Source organism: Triticum urartu, chromosome 3A, assembly GCF_056163025.1.
Source record: "Triticum urartu cultivar PI428250 chromosome 3A, HENAU_Tu73, whole genome shotgun sequence".
Taxonomy (NCBI): Eukaryota; Viridiplantae; Streptophyta; class Magnoliopsida; order Poales; family Poaceae; genus Triticum; species Triticum urartu.
In genome coordinates, this window is record NC_141875.1 from 664365059 (window position 1) to 664383077 (window position 18019).

The following is an 18019-nucleotide window of genomic DNA, read 5'->3' on the forward strand; positions in this document are numbered from 1 at the left end:
AAGGGGAAAAAATGGAGGAAAGTCATCCTTCTGTCTTGGATTTTTTACCGGTTTTTCGTGATTTTTTTTATCGAAACCTACTAACATGGGATCTAATGACTAGGACCTTGACATGAAAAATCCATAGGTGAAAACTTTTCACGATTTGAATGTAAGATTCAAGAGATAAAATATTTTGAATAAACGAACCTACAAGAAAAGGAAAACTCTAAATATGTCACTCGTCATAATTTGGGAAGGTAGGAGTGACCTTTGTGAGGCATACCCATTAGTTAGTGATTTTGCTCCTTCGGTCTCCTCTGAAACTTTGTCCTCGTGCTATAACGACTGGGCAGCCCATTTACGTCTGTTTATTTTCGTTCGGGAGCAACTAGTTGACGAGCGCTCCTTCGGGAGCCTCGCAACGATCATCGCCACTTGCCGCGCTCTCAGCCATTTGCCACGTGTCGCGCTCTGAACGCTCCCTTCGGATTTTAATTTTTTATTTTTCCGCACGTGTTTTCGGCCTTTTAAACGGGTTTTTGCCGGTTTTTTCTGACGTTTTGGTTTTCGCCCGGTCTTTCTTGGCTTTTCGACCAAAAAAAAATTTCGAATTTTTTTGCGCGAGAAAACGCGTTTTCTTTTTTTCCCTTTCGCGAAAGTCATGGTTTTTCTTCCGTGAGAGGCACGGTTGTGCTTTAGCAAGAGTCACGGTCGTGCCTTTCGGATCTACTTTTGAAGATCTCGACGCGAGGAATCCAACGGTGAAAACGGTTCGAGATTGGGATGCACGGTTTAAGAGATAAAACGTTTTGAATAAACGGATCTACGAAAAAAGGGAAAACTCCCAGGTTGCGACAAGTGGCGCGCTGCATGTGTGCCACTTGTCGCAACCTGGTAAAGTGGAGTGCTCTTAGCAACGAGTACCTCTTAATTAGTGATTTCGTCCTTGTACTTTGTTCGAGTTTTCTAGTTTTCTTTCGTGGTTTTCTCGGCCTTTTGGTGTGGGTTTCTTCTTTGGGTTTCACTGTTGGTTTCTTTTTTTGTACTTTTCGGTTTTTTATTTATTCACCGGCTTTCTTGTTTTTTCTAATGTTTTTGTTCTTTTCCTACTTGGTCTTTTTCCTTTTCACTATTTTCTTCGGTTTTTTCTCTTTGTTTTTTTTCATTTCCTTTGTATTTGTTTTATTTTCTTAGGTTTCTTTCTTATTTCTGATCAGTTCTTCATTTGTCTTTGGTTTTGATTTGTTTCCACATATGTTTTCACGTTTTTTTGTAGTTTCTGTTTTTTTAGGTGTTTATTTCCTCCATTTATTTGGTTTGCACCGCTTTTTTTCAACACATGTCTGTATTTTTCATACACTCTTGTACATTTTACTTATAAATCAGGAACAATTTTGATACATGCTTAATATTTTTCTAATACATGATTAACATTTAAAATAGAATGGCTACATTTCTAATTCACATTGTACATTTTTGGTATATGCCAGGAACATTTTTTAATATTTTGAATATATAATTAACATTTGTTACACATGACAATATTTATTAAAAATTATGTTTTTTTAATTTTTTAATATGCGTTCTACATTTTTTCCATACATAACGAACATTGTTTTACACTTTTTAGATTTTTGAAATAAATGATTAACCTTTTTTCATATTTGTGTTCGATGACTACATTTTCATACACTTTCTACATTTCGGTATATATGAGGAACTTTCTTTATGAAAAAATAATATTTTCAAAATATATGATTAACAATTTTTTGATACACGATCATTTTTTTTTGTATTTACGTTTTTCATTTGAAATTTTTAACACACTTCTACATTTATTTTATAAATCAGGAACATTTTATACAAGCATTGAACATTTTTAAAATAAATTAGTGACACTTTCCAAATGATTGATTAACTTTTTAATGCATGGTCAACATTTTTTCCTATATATATTTAACATGTTCAAAATTCGTCACTAACAGTTTTCAAATATAATATTACGTTTTTAATAGATTGTCAATATTTGTTTCTTTACATATTTAATGTTTTTCAAATGTTTGGTTAACATTTTTCTAATACATGGTCAAGATTTTTTTCTATAACCATTTCACTTATTTCAAAAGATTTATTAATATTTTTAAAATACTTAATTTAATAAATTTAAATGCTTGATTAATAGTTTTTTAAATACATAATAAACTTTTTTTTCAAAAACGTTGTATATTTTTTGTATAGATGAGAAACATTTTCTCTATTCAAATTTAATTTTTCTTGTAATGCTTGGTTAAAATTTTCTAAAATGTTTTATCAAATTTTTTGTAATACGTTTATGTAGAATACTTGGAACTATAAAGTAAAGTAAAAAAAAGAATGCAAATATTAACTTCAAAAAATTAACTGAGGTGGCCTCCTGTGCATCTGGGCCAGCCCATCTCGCGCACGCCTTCGCGTGAGACTTGACTACTTTCTCTTTTATTTATTTAGTTATTTTTACCTAAAAAAATAATCTATTTAGTTATTTTTGCTTTTGTTTATACTTTCAAATATTTCTACGAGAGCCCCATTTCTATTTTTTAGATGTTTCAAACAAGTGATTTTACAGTTTTATCCTTCCTGTCTTTCCACGGTAACTCCTCCACCCGTATTGTTTGCTTTCGTGGGGCTTTGCTGCGCTTTGGATCTTAGCAGGGTTGATGAAAATAGATCCCATATCTAATAGTATATGTACACTCCAATGGGAAGTGGGATGAAAAACACATAGTAGCAGATTGCCTACCTACCACGTCTCGTAGGAGACCCAAACCTCGCATACGGGTGGACAGAGTCATGTGAGTAAGCTGGATTGCTAAGTTCTACCTCCTGCCTTTTGACCCTTTTAAGAAAATAAAATCAGATGGAGGAACGCATCAACTCTAGTGCCTATCATGGCCGGAGAGGTCAAGGAGGCTTCTGGATGGGCAGTTCTAACTAAAATATGTTCACCCCCAAGAGAAAACTAAAATATGTATTTCAGTTACAGCTGAACACAAACACGAACACGAACACAAACAAGATCTGACTGATCTCTGGTTCTCCACGTTTATCATACTCACGTTCCAAAAAATTTAATATTTAAAAACTTGAAGCGATCGCACAAAGAACAAAAGATAGATAAATACTGTATTTTCTTTTGTCGGATACGAACCATTTGTTAGTTTTTTTTTAAAAAAACTTTCAATCTATTCATTTTCAATCATAATAATATAGCGAACACAGGAAATAGTAAAAATTACATCCACATCCTAGACCATCTAGCAACAACTACAAGCACTCAAGCAAGCCGAAAGCGCGCCGCCGTCATCGCCCCACCTTCGCCGGAACCGGGCAAAGCTTGTTGTAATAGGCAGTTCGAAAGTCGTCATGCTAATGCCCCATAGGACGAACGCACTGGAACAGCAACCGCCGCCATTGAAGAGTAGCGTAGATCGAAAGGATCTGACCTGAAGACACACAAACATAGATGAACTACGATAAGATCCGAGCAAATCCATCAAGGACAGATCCGCCAGAGACACACCTCCATACGCCCACCAACGATGCTAGATGCACCACCGGGACGGAGCCTAGGCGGGAAGAGCCTTATTTCATCTTCGGAGAGCCGCTATCGTCTCATCTTTCTCAGTAGGACACAAACCCTAATAAAACTCAAAGAAATTCCTCAATGTTGTTCACGACATGATGGTCTCAAACTCCTCGATGTTAGTAGTAGTCAACTTACTGTTTCTTTGCTGACCATTCTTGGACTATTGTTTATTATCTCCGTCCGGGTTTCTTAGTCTCTTTCTATTTTGGGTAAATTCCGACCTTTGATTTAACTCCAGAAAATAAGGTATATACTACAAAAATAGTGTCATTGAAAACTTCTTTGGAATATGAATATAACAATATAATTTGTATGACATACAGTTTATATTTTCTTAGTCAAATCTATAGTTAAAATTGGGCATAAAATACAAATGAGACCAATAAACCCGGACAGAGGTAATGCTGGGTTGTCAACTTGACACTATATATATGATCAGAGTGGTTGATCGACGTCTGGAATAGCCGGATTTATTTACTGAGTTGTCAACTTGGCACTATATATTCCCCCGGATAGGCATGGTGGGGGAATACATAGGCATAATGGTCAGAGTGGTTGCATCTTGCAGACATATGATATGCTTGTTGCCTAACACTAGGTTTTATTTACTGAACTGATCCCCTGGCTGCAGCGCCAGATTCCAAATCGGCACGCGCGCTCCTTGTTATCAAATGCATGCAGATACGATCTTGACCGAAATGAGCCGATCTAGAGCACCATTACTCTTTCATTTCTTGTCCGTATGGGGTAGCCACGTGACGCAGTAGGTTGCCACTCGCTCCCTCATGCGTCAGCCGTGACTCAATAACAATGCCGGGGGAAAGGCTATCACATTCATGCTACGGAAGGAAAAAACAGATAATATAAGTACTCCTTTCGTCTAGGTGCATAAATTACTTACGAAAATCAAATAATCTCAAAATACTTAGATATGATACATTAACTTCCTTCTCGTTTCTTATTTCATGACATACCAATCAATAAAAAATGTGGGCCGTGCATGATTTCAGTGACTTAAGACTACCAAACATGACATACAGTGGTTAGTTTATTGCATGCAATGCTATTAATTAGAAGAAAACATTAAGTTCTCTTGTTTTTTCCTTTGTCTTAGTCGCGTTGCACAACCTAAGATGACTTATATACCTAGACGGAGGGAGTAAGTACAGTGTTAGCTGAACATCTATACCACAATAGCTACTCCCTCTGATCCAAGTCGTGGTTTTGAACTAAGATTGAGTGAAACTTTTTGAAGTTTCAATCACTATTTGTGCCCCGTCGATAAAATTCAATCACACAATTAAGAAAATAACCGCAAAAACATAGGTGCAATTGTATCAAAATAAAGTGTGGTTGCAGGTTTCTCGTATTCAGATACACATCCACGCTTACTCTTTCACAATATGGGACGGTGGCTAGAAACACATGCAATTTCCGACAAAAATAAGGACTTGCTGTAAAAATTGCCATGTTCGCTTCGAGAAATTGTCATGCACTGCACAATATAATTGCCCTGAAAAATGCTCATTTTGCCATCCTGTCCCACTGAACTTTCATTGAATAACATTACCCAAATGTATAACTATTTATTTCTTCCTCTTTCTCCGTGGCATGTCGAAGAAGAGATGCAGAGGAACAAGGCCCCTTCTCTAGTCTAGTGCCTTCTCAATCAAAAAGGAAAGAAAAAATGCCTGCGGTAGGTAGGCCTTCTCAAACTAGTATAAGTGCATGTGATAGAGTGGTGCAATACAGACAGAAAAGTAGTATACGGTACAGAAGTCGAAGCCAAGAAGAAAAGCGAGACAATGAAGCTCATCTGCGACTTCCCGTCGCCAAAGTCCCTGCCGGACAAGTACGTCTTGCCGCCGGAGAGACGCCCTTGCAACCACGAGCTACAAGGCGACCTCTCGGTCGCTCTCCCCGTCATCGACCTCCAAGGAGCTCTTGGAGATGGCCGCCGACAGGTCATTGGCGAGATCATGGAGGCTGGCAAGGAGTATGGCTTCTTCCAGGCACGTTGCCTTGCTTCGTTTCACTGCCATGCATGTACTGCGCTCCTGAATCCTGATCAGTTCTTACATTGCATGCATGGCGTTGCAGGCAGTGAACCACGGTGTGGGGGAAGACGTGATCCAGGGCTTCCGTGAAGCGGCGGCAGAGTTCTTCAGGATGCCGGCCGAGGCAAAACTCAAGCACTACTCCAACGAGCACAACAAGCATTGCCGGGTCTTCTCCGGCTCCGTCACGTCCCACACTGACACCAACGACATCCGCTACTGGCGCGACTGTCTCAAGCTCCGGTGCTACCCGGTCGACAAGCTGATGGACCATTGGCCATCACAGCCAGAAACATTTCGGTAAGAGTACATTCGTGTTGATCCCTTATACTCTCACCTAGCTATAGCGGCATTGTATTCATGGGTTGCAACCCCACGCAGGGAGCGTCTTGCAAAGTACGCCGTGGCAGTGCAAGAGCTGGCACAAAGGCTCCTGCGACTCATCGCGGAGGGGCTCGGCTTGGATAGTCAATTCTTCGAGGGCGACCTCACCGGCGGGGAGACGATGATGAACGTGAACTACTACCCGCGATGCCCCGACCCGAGCCTCACGCTGGGCATCCGGCCGCATTCCGACCGCTACATCCTCACTGTCCTGTCACAGGGCGACGTCACTGGTTTACAGGTGAAGCACAAGGGACGCTGGATCGGTGTCCAACCCATGCGCAACGCGTTTGTTGTCAACTTTGGGCTTCAGCTGGAGGTGAGGTCGCATCACATCGCATCCACCCTATGGAAGAAGAGAGCACATGATAGCTAATTCTATTTGTTCTTGTGTAGATGGTGACCAACGGGGTGCTTACAAGCGTGGAGCACCGGGTGGTGACGAACTCGGCCAAGGCGAGGATGTCGGTGGCAACGCTTATCAGGCCAAATATGGGCTGCAGGATTCGTCCGGCGCCGATGATGGTGAATGGAGAGACCAACCATCGTCCTAAGTACAGGGACTTCACGGGGAGCGAGCTCATCGAGGCGTATGAGGCCACTGCGGGAAATAGGGAGGCCCTGCTTGCCTTGTTCAGGATCCATCACACCAAGTTGCTATAGCTAGCGACAAGTACACAAACACACACTGTCGACCATCGCTTTCTTAAGTTCAGTTTGTCGATCGTAGTTTACTACTCCCAACAATAAATGATTGTTAAATCATGCATGCCGATTGACATGTGCAGTCAGTTGTTTTAATTTTCAATTATCTGTTGTTATATTTTGCACTGTAATAAGGGCCAGTTCTTTTCTAGCTTATTTCAGCTTATTGTCAAAATAAGCCAAAAGCTCAAAAGAACTGGATTTGGAAAAGCTAGCTCAGCTTATTTCCATCACTCTTCCCTTCACAATGAGAAAAAGCTGGGTGGGAGGAGCTTCCCGCAGCTTCCGACTTAACCCCGAAGGGGTATAGCTATGTGGCCCTGTTATTTGCCCAATTTACAGCAAAAATGCCACCGCCAGGTCCCAGTTTAGCTCCCGCAAAAAAAAACAGGCTCTCGTTCGGTCGTTCCCATCCCGCATCGAGCTCCCGCAAAATAGAGGCGCCGCTGCTGCTAGGGTTCCAGCTAGCCGCCTCCGCCGCCGGTGCCCTGCTCCTCTGCTGCTGCTCCTCCCTCGGGCGAGCGCATGGACGGCGGGTAGGCCTCCATCCCCCGCCGCTGCTCCTCCCTCGGAGTACCCCCTGCCGCCCCGGTCTCCTACCAGTTACTCCAGATCGATCCGGCGGGTGCTCAACTCCGGCCGCGGACGCCGCACCCCGGCGGAAGGACCTCGTTCCCCCGCCGCTGCTCCTCCCTCGGAGTACCCCCTGCCGCCCCGGTCTCCTACCAGTTACTCCAGATCGATCCGGCGGGTGCTCAACTCCGGCCGCGGACGCCGCACCCCGGCGGAAGGACCTCGTTCCCCCGCCGCTGCTCCTCCCTCGGAGTACCCCCTGCCGCCCCGGTCTCCTACCAGTTACTCCAGATCGATCCGGCGGGTGCTCAACTCCGGCCGCGGACGCCGCACCCCGGCGGAAGGACCTCGTTCCCCCCCCCCCCCCCCCCCCCCCCCTCCTAGAAGTAGATGATTCGTGTGATTGGGTTTTGGATATGGTTTGGTCTGATTGTTCAAATCATCAGCATATATGGTGTGGTAATACAAGAAGGTTGCTCTCTGCCATAATGTTCAAAGCATTATATATTGTTCATATAGGCAGAAAAATGATAAAATTTTTTTGCACAATATCGTTTAATGTGAACAACAATATAGTTTAAGGGCATTACAGACTTTTCACTGATCATACCACACATAAGCTGAACAAACGGGCACCGAAAAGAACTGGCTAGCTTATTCTCTGGAGCTTATTTCCACATGAGCTTATCTTGAGCTTATTTTCATAGAAGCTTATTTCCACAACATAGCTCAAAAGAACTGGCCCTAAGCAACAGAGTGATTGCTATTCCATCCGTTTCCTAATGTACTGCATACAGTACACCTTTCAAAAGTCAAACTTACTCCATCTCTCTCAGTTTACGGGGCATGCGCGTATCCCTAGGTCGTCAATTTGACCAACCTAATACAAGTCATATATTACAAAAATATACTACCAATATAAACTTCAGATGTTCTATTTTCAAATGATATAAATGTTTGTGTTATATAGTTTATATTAGAGTGATAAAATTGGCAACCTAGATATACATGCAGGACTTGTAAATTGAAACGGAGGGAGTAGCAATCATTGACCAAGTTTATAATAGCAACTCCTTGTGCACAAAAGGAGGGTGATTAAGGCATGCATTCCAGATTTCCGGACACTTTTAGCATAAGGAAACAAAAACAAATAACATCTAGATACAACTGTTTGAGCATCAACTAATTTCGGTCAGAGGGAGTATGATACTTGACAGCGATAGGTAATCATCAAAAGTCAGCTCATCACAAAATGAAATAGCTGTTTGGAGCTCTAACAACCAATATGTATCTTTATTTTTTTTATCAAAATTAATATATTCATTAAATATAATAATAATAAAAACTTCAGTGGTACATGAATAATTTCTCTTACATGGAATAAACCTCAACATCATCAGTACGCTACATAAGAGAAACTACTTATAGCTCTAAGTTCAGTAGCATACTGCACTTGTTGAGGTCCATTCCACATACTCCCTCCGGTCCTTTTTAGTTCGTATATAAGATTTGTCTGAAGTCAAACCTCGTAAACTTTGACCAAATTTACAGAAAAAACACCAACATTCAAAATATAAAATCAACAACATTAGATGCGTCAAGACTTTAATTTTCATATTGTATAAATTTAGCATTGTAGATGTTAATATGTTTTCATATAAGTATGGTCAAACTTTACAAAGTTTGACTTCAGACAATTCTTATATGCAAAGTAAAAAGAACCGGAGGAAGTACATAAGAGAAACTATTCATGTCATACCACTGAAGTTTTCTATTATTACATTTAATGAAATAATTTTTAGACAACAAAGCTACATATTGGTCCTTAGAGCTCCAAACAGCTATTTCATTTTGTGATGAGCTGACTTATGAAGGTTACCTATTGCCGTCAAGTATCATACTTCCTTCGCTCGAAATTATAGTTGATTATCAAACAAATGTATATATCTAGACGTAACAGAGGAAGTAGATGTTACTTTTCGTTTTCTTATGCTAAACAGTGATTGGAGTGCATACCTTAATCACCCACTTTTTGTATACAAGGAGTTGCTATTATAAACTTGGTCAATAATCACTAAGTTTGACTTTAGAAAGATGTAATAAAAAGTTTATCTTCAAAGAAAAATATGCACTACATTAGGGAGCCAATGGAGTAGCAATTACTGCATTGCTTATTGCAGTGCAAAATATAGCAGAAATATTGAAAAATCAAAACAACCGACAACATATGTCGATCAGCATGCATGATTTAACAATCATTTATTGTTGGGATTAGTATACTATATCGAGCTTGGAATACGAACTAGGATTCCTGTCTTAAGCAAGTTATTCTTGTAAGGAAGACACGATGAACTTAAGAAAGCAAAGGTCGATTGTGTGTGTGTGTGTCTAGTACTAGCAACTTGGTGTGGTGGATCCTGGCAAGCAGGGCCTCCCTATTGCCCGCGGTGGCCTCATACGCCTTGATGAGCTGGCTCCATGTGAAGTCCCTATACTTCAAATGATAGTTGGTCTCTGCATTCACCATCACCGGCGACAGACCAATCCTACAATACATATTTGGCCTGATAAGCATTGCCATTTACATCCTCGCCTTGGCCAAATTGGTCACCACCCGGTGCTCGCTTTGTGAGCATCCCGTCGGTTAACATCTACACCAAAACATATAGAATTAGCTACCATGCATATAGTATCTTCTTCTGTAGGATATATGTGATGATGCGACGTCACCTCCAGATGAATCCCAAAGTTGATAACAAATGTGTTGTGCATGGGTTGGACATCAATCCAACGTCTCTTGTGCTTAACCTGTAAATCACTTACGTCGCCCCGCGACAAGACCACTTGGATGTAGCAGTCAGAATGCATCTGGATGCCTAGCGTGAGGCTAGGGTCGGGGCATTGCGGGTAGTAATTCACGAGTTCATCGTCGTTTCCTAGCCCGTTAGGTCGCCCTTGAAGTATTGGCAAGATGCTCCCTATGTGTATTGCAACCCATGAACAATGGCACATTAGGGCATCTCTAGTTGATCCCTAATAAATAGTTATAGAGCAGTATATTTCAGTTGTATTTCTCTAACAGGCACCTAGCCAATCTCCTAAACCCATTTCCACCGAAAATTTGGCCCGCGGCGCCTAAAAGCACTCGGCCCCCGCGTGGCTGAGTAAACTTTCCCCGCCTCCTCTCCTGCCGCCGCCTCCCCCACACGTTGCCATCACCACCGATGACCGCTGTTCTGGCTGGAATGGGTAGCCAAGACCCTTCTGCTACCCCGTCAGGCGATAGAAACTACCCCTTCACCGTTGCTGTAACGAAGTAAAGGTTGGACTCAAGACCCTTCCGCCACCCTGTCGGCCGCCGGAAACCACCCCTGCACGCCACCCACACCAAAGAAAAGGTTGGGGACCAAAAATGTTGTACGGCCCACCAAGCCGGCAATTACTACCGGTCGCAAGGTTGGCAGGGTGGCCACTCCATTCTGACAACAATGGGTCGCCTTCCCGCTGCTCCGGGCGGTGGAAGCGAACTAGGAAGCTGACGGTCGCCGCGTCCACCCACGCTAAGGAGGCGGCGAAGAATAAGATCCACTCCGGCCCTCAACCCCGTCCAGCGGCTCGTGCGGTGTCCCCACCCACCCCTACGGCCATTGCTCCGGTGCGTCCAACCACCACAACCGACAACAAGGGCCGCGGCCGCCAAGTGCTCGATGAAATGCCTACAAGGTTTTTTTTTGCTTTTTCAATTTTGGCCTATGCATTGTGCGGTGATTGTTGGTGGCGATGGATGTTGTTGTTGTTGTTGTTGTTGTTGTCGTCGTAGTGCGGATATGAACATGGCCGAATTTTGGGCGTCTTTGAGGCGTCAAATACGCTTGGGCTTGAAGATCTCAATTATGATTCGGTGTTCAATCAACAAGTGGCCGAAGAGGAAGAGGTGGATGATCCCATGGAGACCGAGACTTAATCAAGCATGAAGCAACAAAGGATAAGGACTCACAACTACAACCAAGTTGAAGATGTTGATTTGTGCTATGCTTGGATGAACATCTCTGTGGATGCAACGGTTGAAATGAACCAATCAAAGGACTGTTTGGGGGGGGGGGGGGGTAATTGCATAGTAGTACAATAACTCTGTGGATGTCACATCAAGCCGGATCCAATGTTCTCTTGGCCATCATTGGGGGACGATCCACGACCAATGCAACCGATGGTACGGTTGCGTCGACCAAGTGAATCATTCACTACCTAGCAGTGTGTCGGTCATGGAGTATGGCCCCATCATCCAAGATCTCTTTAAACATAGAAACAAGAAGTTTTGCCACAAGCCCTTCACTTTGTATCATTGTTACAACAAGCTTGCAACCAATGAGAAGTGGATTTAGAGATTTGCGGAGACCACTCCAAAGAGATCAAGGTTGAGTATATCCATTGAGGACGATGACGGGGAGAATGAAGATGCCTACAAGAGACTGAACGGCTACAAGAATGCAAAAGAGAGAAAGAGGACAGGAGCATTCGATGGCACATACAAAGATGAACTTGTGGATATGATTAAGGCCAAGAAAGTGTTGGTGGCCGAACGCAAGGAAGAGAAGATGGCGAGATGGAATGAGTTTAAGATGTTGGAGGATGAGAAATGGAAATCTAAGTTGGTGAGAGAAGAGAGGAACTTGAACGCGCAGGAGCGTAGGCTTGCACTCGAGGAGGAGAGGCTTTGGAATGCAAAGAAAGCCGAAGACCGTTCTATCATGTTAATGAACCCAACCACAATGGATGAGACTGCAAAAAAAGTTTTGGGATCTCACTCGTGGGGAGATCTTGACCCAAACGGAGGTCTCTCTTTGGAATAGTGGTAGTGGTGGCCGAGAGGGTGGTGGTGGTGGCCGAGAGGATGGTGGTGGTGATGGGGGTGTCCATGTGTATGGTGGTGGCGGTGGTGATTTCTTTGGCGAGGACGGTGTTTGAGTTCATGCATGCCATTGGTTGGCCTTGATCCGCAACATAAAACATGTTATGTTGTGAAGCTTTGGATCGAACTTGATTGATGATGTGATGCCTTTTGAATGAACTATGCATGCTTTAATTTGAATATCTCGATCCGTGAAATTTTACACTCGTTAATGTTTTACATATTATGCATGTTTATCTTCAAATATTTTAATGATTAATGATATACTGTGCAATTGTTTTTACTTCATGCGGCTAGGCTAAAAGAACTAAGCAAAACATTAATTCATAGTGATGTATGGACCTCTCATGTGCTATGAATTATTTCTAAGGGAAAAGATGCAACAAAATATGAGAACTAAATGAAAGACAAACATGATTTCCAACACGACGTGTGTGGCAAATACAATCGTCAGTTTTATTACAAGTAAATGAAAAGCCTGAAGAATATGACAAAGGGTAGTAGCTGTGGGGTAGCCGAGGGGGCCGTGCCAGAGATCAACACTGGTAGAGACGCATGGGCTATCACGTCTTCAACAGAGAAGCCAAACTCATCAAAATTCAATGGAAACAAGATTATCACTTGTAAATGAGCAAACAAAATGAGGTTCTTAATAAGATTTGGAGATACAAGAACATTACAAAGAGAAAGCGCCAAAGAGGAGGAGGGAAAGTGAGCATGACCAGTATGAATAATTGGGAGGGGGAGCCATCGCCGACGATGATGCGAGAGGTCGTGGTGGTGTGCTAAGAGGATAAATTACCGGGAGAGTAGGTTATATTCATGGGACATCGCACCGATGTCCATGTATCAATCGCTGCTACCGTCATATGTGTTCGAACAAAGGGGTGGTCTGTAGCACGGCGAGAAGCACGGAGTCCCATGACGAGGGAGGTTGCGGGGTCGACGGTGGACCATAGTAGGCATCGACTACTGGTGTGCGGCGAGGTGGACTTGGGTGGTTGGCCGGTTGACAAAGCTTGAGGCACGAACATGGAGTTCGCATGGACAACCCCAGTCCAAGGGTTGTGTTGTGGATGGAGTTCCATGGCGGCGGTGGTTGCTGGTACGCCAGACGAGGAGCCCCCCCTGTGTAGGTGTTGTGGGGTTCTTTATTGCGGCCATGCTTCCTTTATCGGCCATGATCCAAGGGAGGCGAAGTTGGTTGATGCTGCTGAAGTGGTGTTGGGGCTGTAGGGGCCGCATGCGGCTGCGCAGGAGCACCACGAGAAATGCTGGCAGCCAGAGCGATGTGGACGGCCTACGCACGAGTATACATCATCCAACGCTCCTCGAGGCGCGGGTAGGCCACAACCTTGCTAAAAGTAGGTGTGATGAGAAGGGAAAGATTGGAGGCGGTGTTACCAAAATCCTTGTGGTGGCCGCGCGTCAGGTTGATGAGGAGCATGTCGTTGGAGACCGGCACTTTGATGTCGTGCATCTCGTCCGACATCATGTTTAAGCGCATGCAATAGTCATCAATCGAGGAGTCATGTTGTTGGAGGCCTAAGAACTCATGTTGGAGGAAGACGATGCACTGCAACTGATTGTCGGTGAAGAGGCCACAGATATTGTTCCACACGGAGTACGCCATTGTCGGCCTCGCACACGTTAAACATATCCTTGAGATGGTGAGATACAACCACCAGATAATGGTCGCATCGATGGAGGACCAGTCGACCGTCCTTCATAGTGTGGGCATCGACGGTTATGTGATCACGCAGTTGGAACGATCGGAAGATGAGAGAGAAGTATGTCTTTCATGCATAGAAGGTGGAGTCAAAGGAGGAGAGGCACATGGGAACGTGGTCGAATATGTTAACATGGTTTAGGCCGATGAAGGTGGGAGGCGCGGAGGCAGCTTCAACGAAGGGGTTAGACTCACCAGAAACCGAGGAAGGGGAAACCATGGTGCAATAGGTGGAAGCTAAAGAAGTTAGAAAGGAGTTAGTTGAGGATGTGTGCTGCACCTTATACCGGTATAACTATATATGCACTGGATGCTGGCGACCATACATGTGTTGCATCCCAAAACTCCCTTTGATTCTCTACACTTCTTACATGAAAAACACTTCCTTTAAGATTTATGCGTCTACTTAATCACTTTTTATCTATCTTTGGATGTACTAGAATTATAAATTAGCATTGTTTATGGCATCTTTTGTAACGCCTGCCAGGCAGTATTTTCCTCATCTTGTTTTCCTTTAACAGATTATGTGAAGGTGGAGAATTGCTAGACAGAATGTTAGCCAGGTACCTATTGCAATTTCTTCATCCACTGCAAACTAGTTAATGCTTACCAAGAATAAAATCTGTTCTTACATTTAACTAAAAATTCCAAGTGTGAAAGTAAGATCGTCATATCGAACTCAACTGTGAAATTAAGACTAGATGCTGCTAAAATTTCTATGGCATCATTAATGGTGGCAACATGTGTCATTCGTGCACACCCGAACATTCCAACCATCACTAAATCACAACAAAATCATCACTAAGAAAAAGTTGCAATTCACTGGGTATTGGAACAAAATTACGTACTGTGTCATTTAGCATAACCAGTAACTCTAAATTACAACAAAAATGCGGGCTGGAACCTGGAAGACAAACATGGATTCGCCGGCGGGTGCCTCGAGGAGATGGAACCGATGGACGAGTGGAGCATCCCCATCTGCGTCGTATCAGAGAGAGGACGAGCTAGCTAAACCAACACTATCAGAGAGAGGAGCAGAGAGGAGAACAGGAGATCGTGGGGATACCTATGACGATGAGGACCTTCTACACAGCACCTGCTCTGCGTTCGGTGGCGGACGGCTGGTTACGGAGTGCAGGGCCTGCCGGCGAGCGAGCTCGAGGCGGACGGCGCGGATGTACGCAAAGTACTTCATTCCGCCGTCGGGGAGATGGCGGACGATGCCAGGGAGCCGCTTCTCTAGGCGCCGCAACAGTTCCGCCAGAGCGAGGTCCGAAAGCTGGCGCAGCGCGCCGTGTCTATCCACCACCGCATCCTCGACCCCCGCCTCGCCGCCGGAGGGTATCGCACTCACCGTGGCGCGGTGCCGTTTGCTGCCTCCCGAGGGGGCGGCGGAGCGACCGAGAGTGGCGGAAAATGCCGAGGGCAGGGCCGAGGAAACCTTCCGGCGTTGAGCGATCTCGTGGCGGATGTCACGGCACAGCTGATGCATCTTCTCTGAGTTCTCTCCGCCGTCGCCGAGGCCGCTGTAGACGCCTCCGTCGATCCAACTCTGTATGCGCCGCAACCTCGCCCGCAGCTGCAGGTCCGAGAACTCGGCAAAGCGAACGGCACACGCGTCCTCGCCAGCGGTGGCTGGTTCCGCGGAACCCGAGGCCATCGCATTCAACGGGGGCGCCGCGCGCCGGCAGGTGTAGGGTTTGCTGTACTTTGAAACCCTCGGCCCGTATGGCCCTCGACTGATTGCGAAAATGCCGCTCTTTCCCAAGATTTGAAATTCTTCATATCGCTCCTTCCTAATATTTCAAATTCTGCATAGAAACTTCTGTTACTTAAAAACTGCAGACTAAATACAACAAAGGGGATTGTGCATGATGATATGTTTCTTTTAGGGTTTGCATGATGATATGTTGATTGGTTTTTTTTTTGAGATAAGATATGTTGATTGGTTGGCAGAGGTTGTACAGATGTTGGGCCCCTTTTTTTCTTCGTTTCGTCTAGGTGATCTTGGACTACATCGTTCAGCGGGGAGGATGGCGCCATTCAACAATATTAGCGACAGTTCATATTTTGTCCTTCTGGCTTTTTCTCCGCTCAGTGATGCACCACTATCTTCTGCTTCGTTGGAACTTGGAAGCTACTGAGGTAAGGCCTCCTGAAATCTATCTTGTTAGCGCGACTACCTTCTGCTTCGTTGGAAGCTATTGAGGTAAGGCCTTCTGGAATCTATCTTGTTGGATCTACAAGGGTTTTCTAGCCGTCTTCATTTTTGGGAGGATAATTTGATCCTTGGTTCCGTGTAGCTGGCTTAAACCGTATCAAGCCTTTCCGAAAGGCTGAATCCATCAGGTTTTTTTTTCTTGTGTCAACCCGAGACAATGTCTTAGAGTGAAGGTATTTATTACCGAGCAACTCATATCAAACACCCTCAAGCACTTGTTCTTAATTTCGAGATCATTGCCCTTAGTCCTTGCTACCTACACAGAATGTCCCACTTAGCTAAGCGGCACTTACGTTCATGTTCATCACTTTGCAAGAAAAATCTAGACATGTAATAATCAAATCTTGTCCAGAAACCTTGGCTATTTCAAAGAATGAAAACATGAACATTGGTAGGCTAGTAACCACAACATTTGTGAGGACTAAATTCCCTCCATAAGACGTAATTTTTTCTCTATTCAATAGTTGAGCTTCTTTTCGAACACGTCTTGAATACACTCTCACTCTTTGTTAGTAAGCTTACGGAAGTGAATCGCTATCCCAAGATACCGGAATGGAAGTTTACCAATCTCACAACCTAAAAGTTGTTTATAATGGTCCTCTTCCTATCCGGTGCGTCCAAAGTAAAAGAATTCACTTTTCTAGAAGTTTATTTTAAGTCCTGATAGTTGCTCGAAGAGATAAAGAATAAATTTCATATTAACGAACTTGTCCGAGTTGCGTTCCATGCAAATGATGGTATCATCAACATACTAGAGAATGGACACACCCCGCCCACTAAATGTGGAAGGAGGCCAACAACCTCGCCACCCTCCCTGTGGATCACTAGCATATGGGCAACAATCCCCGCCCACCCCAGGACGAGTTTCTGACCCACCCATCCACGGCCTCCGTTCCACCTCGTCGATGCGCCATATCCTCCGGCGGCCACGCCGATAATGACCCACCACCTGCTCACCGACGAGCTCGTAACCTCCCTCGTCTCCGTGCTTAACTTCGTCAAGATCGTGCGCTGCTCCACCTGTACTTTCGGTCTCTGATCCAGCTCGCCTGAGCGTCTTCTCGGTTTGGAAACGAGGCCAACTGGGAATCTGGGATAGCCTCTCACGCCATGCAGAATGGTGGATTGCCAGGCGATGTTTTGTCTCAGCATCACATGCGGCAGGTAGGTAAGAAGTGTGAAGCTCATGCAAGTCCCCATTGATGCTCTAGCTTTAAATTTCATTAAATCATCATGAATGAATGGAGGAAGCATAGTTTGTATTATTCTTTTTTCCCCTGTTTATTATTTTAAGCATTGTAGGGTTCTTCTCCATTGCTACTGGATATGTTCATCGAAATTTGTTAACTCTCTCCCATGATTATGTCTTGGATTTCAGGAAGCACAGAAGAAGGTAGTAATATGCAGCTTCTTTCCACAAGGCAACGATGCCAGACAATGTCTTCGCCTTTTTGCATATTGTGTCACTGCCCATAGATGGTGCAGTGCTTCATGATCACCATGGAAACAAATCCTCTGTTTAATCGAGATAAATCTTCACCATTATGGAAACATATCCCATATAGTTTAAAATTTATGTTTTTTTCTTTTTGATGGACACAAATCTATGTTCGTATGGAAACAATTCTCTGGTATATGAAAATAGTAGTATCATAATGATTCAAAAGCAAAATATATATCTATGGAAGCACGACATCTGTATTGTTGTGCCCAGGCGATGCAAACCTGGTCATATGTGTCAATTTTTGTTGTATATGGAAGCAAATCATCATTTTTTGGATGCAAGTTCCAAATTCGTTGGAATCAAATTCCTATTTCTTTGGACGCAAATACC

General features: G+C 44.0%; 1 protein-coding gene and 1 long non-coding RNA gene across 2 annotated transcripts; both read left to right on the plus strand.

Moving 5' to 3' along the window:
- The first annotated feature begins 5347 nt into the window (after positions 1-5347).
- Positions 5348-6856, plus strand: LOC125528766 (2'-deoxymugineic-acid 2'-dioxygenase). The gene is made up of 4 exons (XM_087513885.1): positions 5348-5623; positions 5712-5964; positions 6046-6367; positions 6445-6856. The coding sequence occupies exons 1-4, from the start codon at positions 5413-5415 to the stop codon at positions 6709-6711; spliced, it is 1053 nt and encodes a 350-aa protein (XP_087370011.1). The 5' UTR covers positions 5348-5412; the 3' UTR covers positions 6712-6856.
- Positions 6857-17015: 10159 nt separating this feature from the next.
- Positions 17016-17970, plus strand: LOC147981204 (uncharacterized). The gene is made up of 2 exons (XR_015599880.1): positions 17016-17349; positions 17564-17970. It is a non-coding gene; the product is annotated as an uncharacterized LOC147981204 (long non-coding RNA).
- The last annotated feature ends 49 nt before the right edge of the window (positions 17971-18019 follow it).